General features: G+C 40.0%; 1 protein-coding gene across 1 annotated transcript in view; it reads right to left on the bottom strand.

The window, feature by feature from the left end:
- Positions 1-351: 351 nt before the first annotated feature.
- The window catches only part of Pgk1 (phosphoglycerate kinase 1), a 20,931-nt gene continuing 12,735 nt past the window's right edge, over positions 352-8,547 (bottom strand). Inside the window, exons 5-11 of the mRNA XM_010641328.3 lie at positions 7,046-7,149; positions 6,350-6,469; positions 3,942-4,056; positions 3,525-3,704; positions 1,687-1,864; positions 1,115-1,213; positions 352-793 (exon numbers count right to left, since the gene is read on the bottom strand). Of these exons, the coding sequence (XP_010639630.1) occupies positions 753-793; positions 1,115-1,213; positions 1,687-1,864; positions 3,525-3,704; positions 3,942-4,056; positions 6,350-6,469; positions 7,046-7,149 (837 nt within the window). The 3' untranslated portion in view covers positions 352-752. The remainder of the gene's footprint in view (positions 794-1,114; positions 1,214-1,686; positions 1,865-3,524; positions 3,705-3,941; positions 4,057-6,349; positions 6,470-7,045; positions 7,150-8,547) is intronic.

Genomic DNA, 8,547 nt, shown 5'->3' with positions numbered 1-8,547 from the left:
AATGAGAATCACAAAGGGGAGGGAGGCCAGGGATTTAGCTCGGTGGTGCTGCTGCCTGCCTTGCAAGTGCAAGGACCGGTCCTATCCCTGGTACCAAAAACAAACAAATGGGAGGGAGGAGCTACGGCTTTTTTTCTTTTTTTGCTTAAAAATACTTATCATGATCATATCTAATAAAAACTGAAAAAAAGGGACATCTATTATAGATTAGGCCTTCAATAAGGAATAGACATTTACCTAATCTCTCTTCCCCACTGCTGCCAACCTATTTCTTGTGTTCAGAAAGACAGATATTTGATCCCTTCCTCAAGACTGTTCTTATACTTCCTAACAAATTATGACAAAAAACAATCCAGTTCCAGTGAATACTTTATTTAATAGATCATCAACTTCTCCCTCCCTACAACTGGAGTTCCATTTTGTTTCCATGCTGAGTAATAAACAGTGACAAAGCTAATTAGAATAAGCTACTTCAAAGACAGCTCACTTTAGCAGGCAAATAATAGATGCATTCTAGAATGCACAATAGTCACTAAGAAACTTAACTGAGAACGTGCAGAATGTAGTCAAGTCCGGGGTACAGTAAACATCAGCTGAGATGCAGTACAACTGTTTAAGGGTTCCTGATGCTGCATCCCTTGGGCATTAGCTGAATCTTGATGTGGAGAAAGGTTTAGCTAATGCCAAGTAGAGATGCAGAAAATACTATTTTGTCTTGGGGCTATGCACAGGAACCAAAAGGCAGGAAAGCACTAAACACTGCTGAGAGCATCCACTCCAGGAAGGACTTTACCTATTTCAGAGAGAGCACACCCACACAGACAGCATTACTATAGAGTGCAGTAAGATAAATCCCCCCCATCTCTCTTCTTAATGATCTATGGGCCAGGAGTTGAGCAACTTTTGTAATGTGGACCTCTGGTCTACTAAAATGCAACATATATAATAAGTTCTTATCTGCCCCTCTCCACCTCTAACAAATGCAAGTGCTTTATTTGAAGTTCTTCCATTTATCCTGCCCAGCTAATTAATAATGACTGTTAATGACAACACTACCTACAAACTATTCTCCATTCCACCCACAAATAAGCCAAAAAACAGGGAAGAACCTCACCTTCTAGGAGCTCTAAACTGGCACCACCTCCAGTGCTCACATGGCTGACTTTATCCTCTGTGTTCCATTTGGCACAGCAAGTAGCAGTGTCTCCACCTCCTGTTGAATGAAAGCCAGGGAAAAGAGAAAAGTTAAAATGAAGGACTAGCACCAAAACAGTAAGTAATCAAATAGTAACTGATGAACTCCCAACTTCATCAAGAATCTCCTCCATGAAGTATATGCCCCTTTAGATCTCAAAATCTACCAAAGCCAAGAGATCCAGGAAAAGTTAACTCTTTTCTACCTTCCACTGATTAGAGTCCTGATAGCTCACTTAAGTACAGTGGTAAGTCAGCTCATGAACTTAATTTGTTCCTCAATTCTGGAAAAGATGGCCACGTTCAATTTCATGTAGGAAAGATAACCATGGTCATATTTGGCACCCAGTGCAGAGTTTACAAACAAAAACAAAACTTTGCCAGTGCTTCTGTTTGAGAACCAGTGTTTGAAGAAAAACAAACAAAAATAACATTCGTGAACCAAGGTACCACTGTATTAGATTTATATTAGATGTATACAGGAGCCCTTACCTATGATGGTGATGCAGCCCCTGGAAGTGGCTTTCACCACCTCATCCATGAGGCCTTTGGTTCCTCGGGCAAAAGCTTCCCATTCAAATACCCCCACAGGTCCATTCCACACAATCTGCTTAGCACGACCAACAGCCTCAGCATACTTCTTGCTGCTCTCAGGACCACAGTCCAAGCCCTGAGGGTAGAATTGAGAGAGAGAATGGGTTATCAAGAGGTTACCTAGAGAAGCAAATGCCACCTCCACCAGAATGAAAGAACCAAAAAGTATTCTTCAGTCTTTATAAACCTGTTAATGTCCTGACTCAAAAATTCTACTTTATGGAAGATCAAGTCCAACTTATTTCATAAAGGCATTCTTAGCTACACTACATTATGACAGTCAAGAATTAGATCCATACTTCTCAGCCTGGACCAATTCTACCTGTCCACAAGGGATATGTGGCAATGTGTAGACATATTTTGGGTGGTACAACTTTGAAGAGGAGGTGTACCACTGACACCTAGTGGCCAAGGATGCTCTAAACATCCCAAAATACAACATCAGCCCTCCACAACAAAAGCTGTGATATCACTAGTGTTGAAACTGATAAACACTGAATTAGATCCTATAGTTTTCAAAGTTTGTCATGCATCAAAATCACCAGAGGGCATTGTTCAAAAATACTGTTGGGTGCTACAAGATGAAGCTTAGTGGTACAGCACTTGCTTAGCACAAGTGAGGACCTGAGTTCATACCCCTAGCACCATGAATGACAGATAGACAGGCTCTACTCCCAGGGTTTCTGATTCAGTGTATCCGGAGCAAAGCTCAAGAATTTGCAATTTTAACAAATTCAAAAATGATGCTGCCTGGCGTGGTGGCGCACTCCTGTAATCCCAGCACTTGGGAGGCTGAAGCAGGAGGACCGCTATGAGTTCAAGACCAGCCTGGGCTACACAGTGAGTTCTAGGTCAGTCTCAACTACACAGTGAGACCCTGTCTCAAATAACCCAAAAAAAATGATGCTGATGGGCCAGGGATTTAGCTCAGTGGTGTCACTGCCTGCCTCGCAAGCGCAAGATCCTGAGTTCAATCCCTGATGCTCCCCCACCCCAAAAAATGATACTGATACTACTAGTATTGAGAGAACACAATGAACTAAATAAATAATATCCAAATGCCTAACAAAATAAAAATGACTAAGCAAACTTGTATGTTAAAATTATATAATTTTACACAGCTATCAAAATAGTATGTAGAGAACATTATGACCAATTCTTTACATTGGTTTTAAATACATGTATTTTTCATTGTTTATAATTAGTATACACCTACAAATATATACTACTTTTTTGAGACAGGGTCTCACTATGTAGCCCAGGCTGTCCTCAAACTCACAGCGATCTTCTGCACCACCACGCCTAGCTACAAACCATTTTTTTGTATGAAAGTTTTCTTTTTTTTTGGTACCGGGGATTGAATTCACATCCTTGCACTTGCAAGGCAGGCCACCAAACCACTGAGCTAGATCCCTGGCCTTGGAAGTTTTCTTATACAAGTTTTAAGATAGCAACATAATCCAGAGCAGCCCAAATCATGATGAAGGATAATATCATGGATTCTCATACAAGAAGTGCTTGGCTGTAAAATTTAGAACCTTCTCTCAGAGAGCATTTGTACAGATTATTTTAAAATGTTTGTTGTGGACTAAGCATGTAGCTCAGTGGTACAGCACTTGCCTAACCTGCACGAGATTTGATCCCCAGCACCACACAAAGTTTTGTTTGTTGGTTTGATGAATGAATGATACCAAAAACTTCATTCAGTTATACTACCAGCCATCCAATTGACTCACCATCCATCCAGAAGGTATGCCAGAGGCCACAGTGGCTTGGCCAGTCTTGGCATTCTCATCAAACTTGTCAGCAGTGACAAAGTCAACAGGCAAAGTAATCTTCACACCATTCTTCTCAGCCTTGGACATCAGGTCTTTAACAATCTTGGCTCCCTCTTCATCAAACAGAGATGTGCCAATCTATACAGGGAGGCCAAGGTGATGAAGATCAGCCTCTATTAAGAGCATGAGTGCCTCACAAAGCAGACAAGAATCAGATAGAATACACAATATAAAGGAATAATGGAAAGGCAAAAGAAAAACAGCTCACAGGCAAGCTTTAGGGTTTACATCAGAAGCTGGTTTTCTTTTTAAACTTACATAGCCTACAATTATCATGAAGAGCTATTTCATATCCACTTGATATTGGTTTCCTACCTCCATGTTGTTGAGCACCTTAAGAAAGGTAAAAGCCATTCCACCACCAATAATCATTTCATTGACTTTGTCAAGCATATTATTGATCAACTGGATCTTATCTGCAACTTTAGCTCTAGAAGAGAAAGCAAGAATCACCAACAAAAGAACAACTATCAATAATATGCACAGCCTGATATATTAAGGCAGATAACAAAGAAATGTCTCAAAGTAACAAAAGTAGTGCCTAACTTTGCCCTGTTTCTCCAACCCAAAAAGCCATACCATTTCAAAGAAATTTTAAGTATGAAAACAGACCAAGAAAGGCTTAGGAAAAAACCTACTTTTGGGCTGGAGCCCCGCAATAGAGTACTTGCCTAGCATGCATGAGATTCAGGGTTCAATCCTAAGAGAAGAGTGAGAGGGAAATGGGAAGGAATAGGAAGAAACGGGGAGAGGGGAAAGAGGAAAAGAAACCTCATCTTATCTAAAGAAACCATGGTTCCCAAATAGTTCTGTTCTGTACACCCCTTCAAAATTCACAGGATCCAGACTGCCAATTATGCCTGAGCAAGATTAATAATTTTGAGATTCCTCAGCCCACTCAGAACTGTCCTAATCCTAGAGCAGAGATAAGATTGTACATCAAACAGTGAATATTAATAAATATTGAACAAAAAAGATATTCATAGTCTAAATTAACATGTTCAGTTGCTAATACATTTGCTTCATGGCATTTTTCTTTTTTTTTTGAGACAGGGTCTCACTATGTAGTTGAGACTGACCTGGAACTCACTATGTAGACCAGGCTGGTCTCGAACTCACAGTGATCCTCCTGCCTCAGCCTCCCAAGTGCTGGGATTACAGGTGTGTGCTACCACGCCCGGCCTCGTGGCATTTTTCTGTTAAACAATTCAATTCAATGTCTCTACTGAGCATAAGCATTATTCTAGGTCTCTGAGAAAACTCTGTGGGAAAAACAAAACTCCCTACTCTTTAGGAGTTTTGTTTTTTTTTTGGTACCAGAGATCGAACTCAGGACCTTGCACTTGCAAGGCAGGTGGCGGAACCACAGACCTAAATCCCTGGCCCTGGAGCTTATTTTCTAATAGAGGAAAATGAGATAATAAATGCCCATACCGTCTTTCAACTCCCTGTGAGAAAAAATCCAAATTGAAGAGAAACAAAGTAATAGCTCACCTTCTACAAACATTCCAGTATATTTAAATCTCACTTACACTGCTTGGATGTGTTTCCTTCTTTATTCAATAAAGATACCCTGTGATAGACCCCATGATAGGATCTATGTCATAGAGATATGAACCAATAGCTGTGTAGAGGAATAGATGGCAAGAGACTATTTTACATGTAAAGACTGTTCACCACCAAGGATAAAAATTATTTTTTTTTGGTCTTTTTTTAAATTGCTTTTTTTTTTTTGAGACAGGGTCTCCCTATGTAGTTGAGACTGACCTGGAACTCACTATGTAGCCCAGGCTGGTCTGGAACTCACAGCAATCCTCCTGCCTCAGCCTCCTGAGTGCTGGGATTACAGGCGTGTGCCACCATGCCTGGCAAAAATGAATTATTTAAGTATTTGCTATCTAGATAGCCATGCCAAGTGGTAGGAAACTATCTTATCCAAGTAGTCTCTGCTCACTGTCCCTACTTTATCATCTAAAATTTATCTTCCCCTTGACCCTCTATTCTGAAATTTTTCACTAAACCATTAGAATATTATCCCCAAGCTGCCTTTCTCCACAGCAGACAATATAAAAGTAGGTATGTGATATAGAGAAATGAAATCTAAATGATATAATGGTGCACTAAACACATAGATGGGTGTTTTCATAATTATTCCCTGACAAATAGTATGTAAGAGCTTCAAGATACAGTTTCAAAACTCTACGATGTGCCCCTTTGGTGAATCTTTCCCCATTCTTCCCCCCAGAACCATTTTCTACCCTGCTTCCCTGGATCTGTTTCATAAGACTGATCTACATGGACCATAACAAGGGAACCCCTTGTCTTCGTGTTTCCAGTAGTTATAGCCAGTTGGGGGGGCACGATGCAACATTAGGTGATGGAAAGGAGATCACAGTATTTCCCTGGTTCCCTTACTACCAGATGACCATCCTTATGTCCCTTGACCAAAGACTAAAATCTCCATCACATGGCCATCTCCACACAACTACCCTTTCTGGATTCCTCAAATTGTCCTTTAACCCTAGGGATGTTGGTAGCTATTAGATTAGTGCGCTGTCCCTTCCTGGTTTCTCTAAACCCTACTGTCAACCTCTGTAGATAGTTCCTTCATTGAATTCTCAAATACCCAGTGTGACTGTGATAGCTGAAAATAAACCACCCAAGTTATGCCCTACTACCAGGCAAACACTACTTAAAGAGTGATCCAAAAGTATTCGTTATACCCTCCCAAGATGGCCAGGAAGGGTCGTTCTGGGTTCTCCAAGGCCTTAGCAAAATAGTTCAGTTCCTTCTTCATCAAAAATCCACCGGCTTTCTGGGGCAGATTGACTCCCACCATAGAGCTAGAAAAGACCAAAGAAATTCAAAATGTGGTCAAACCCTACCATTTTTCCCAGTCTTTATTATTAAAATGCTTTCATCATTTCTGAGACTCCAGAAAACCATAGTTTTCATCTTTAAACTTTAATTTAAAAAACATTAAGGGATAAGATACAGTTTTTGACTAATGGTATAGGGTCAGGGTAAAGTATAAAAAGTAGTTAACATAGCTATAATTTAAGATAATGAATTAATAGTCTTCAGCAGGCCAAATGCTGAATTACATTACATAATCAGTTAGTTCATGAAGCATAAGGTTGTATAACATTCCTAAAGAGACAGATGTATACAAAATATCTATACAAAATGGAAAGAGCAGCTTGTTCCTGAAGCTCCGCAAAAAACTCTAAAATTAATTTACCTTTACTGCCTCTTTAGATCAGGCATACTCAACAAGAGCCACATAGGTAGATTCAATTAGAGATAGAAGCTGAAAGGAACACAGTATAATAGAAATCTCCAAAAAGTAACCCCGAACTTGGACTGCTGAAGTGAACAAGAATACTGCTCAGCCCTGTATCCAACAAGGCTCCTGGTACCTGTGGGCTCGGTGTGCAGTGCCAAAAGCATCATTGACGTAGACATCCCCTAGCTTAGAAAGTGAAGCTCGGAAAGCTTCTATTTTGGCTGGCTCAGCTTTAACCTGAAGAGAATAAAAAAACACAAAAGCAACACAGGAAATGTTGATGGTGCCAAAAACAACTGTAAAAATATTTCATGCAACCAAGAGTCTTCTCGAACATCTCTAAAGACCGTGTTGGTGGGACAGCAATTTTTACAACTAAAAAGATACGTTCTTTATCTCAAATATTCTAGGTCCTTTGGTCATTTCTGAATATTTCTGTGCTCTCTTGCCTTCCCTTAAGATTAAAGACCTAGTATTCCTGAACCATAGCTGAACCTCTAATCACATGAAGTTACTGTGTCCCATTGGTCTTTCCCAAACCAATAGGCCAAGATTCTCATTAGCCTTCTCTTCCCTTATCCTGGCTTGCTTCCTCATTTTAACATATTCTCCTTGTAAGAGTTAATATTATACTTGACTCAAGGTGCTAGATACTAAGCCTTTTTGCAAAGGGAAAGAGGCCTTCACATATATTCTTCATAAAAGCAACAGGACAAGCTGGGACAGAGAAGGCACATGAGAACATGATAAGAGAAGAGTACCTCAGAAACATTTTATACTGGTTACAAAGGAAGTATTTTAATTTCCCTGGAAGTTCTACATCTGAAAAAGAAATGCATTCCTACAAAGAGCGGGGATGGGCTGGGGATTTAGCTCAGTGGTTCCGCTGCCAGACTTGCAAGCAGAAGGACCCGAGTTCGATCCCTGGTACCAAAAAAAAAAACAAACAAACCTACAAAGAGCGGGGAAACCTTATAAGTGAAACACAGGGCTTGGAGATGTCAGTTCAATTGCTGTAGAATCCCCCAGTGAGAGAAAGGATAGCAGGATGAACAAGTTAAAGAACTTCTGGCAGGTAACTAAGCAAAGATGTATAGGAAATATAATAAGCAAGATGAAGGGGGATATGGTACAAAAGATTACACAGCATAGAGTACATGTTCATTGTAGTCACTGTCTACTCCCATCTTTTGTATCAAGGAGGTGAAGGAGTCTGCTACAAAGAATAGAGTTTTCTTCTCATGATCCAAAGAAATATAAGAGACATCAGCTACCTCATCTTCGACAAAGGAGCTCACCATCCTCAGTGGAGGAAAGATAGCCTCTTTAATAAATGGTGTTGGAAAAACTGGATATCAACCTGTCACAGATTAAAATTAGACCCTTATCTTTCACCATGCACTAAATTAAAATCCAAATGGATTAAAGATCTAAATATTAAAACAGAAACATTAAACTTGCTGGAAAGTAAGTTAGGCAGAACTCTGGAAGACATTGGTATAGGAAAAGACTTTATGAACAAATCCTCAGTAGCACGGGAACTAGCAGAAAGAATCAACAACTGGGATCTCATCTTACTAAAAAGCTTCTGTACTTCAAAAGAAACCATTAGCAGAACTAAGAGACAATCTACAA

This window comes from Fukomys damarensis, unplaced genomic scaffold (genome assembly GCF_012274545.1).
Source record: "Fukomys damarensis isolate Sample0158 unplaced genomic scaffold, DMR_v1.0_HiC HiC_scaffold_39, whole genome shotgun sequence".
Classification (NCBI taxonomy): Eukaryota; Metazoa; Chordata; class Mammalia; order Rodentia; family Bathyergidae; genus Fukomys; species Fukomys damarensis.
The sequence above is the reverse complement of the archived record's forward strand: the minus strand, read 5'-3'. Positions and strand labels throughout refer to the sequence as shown.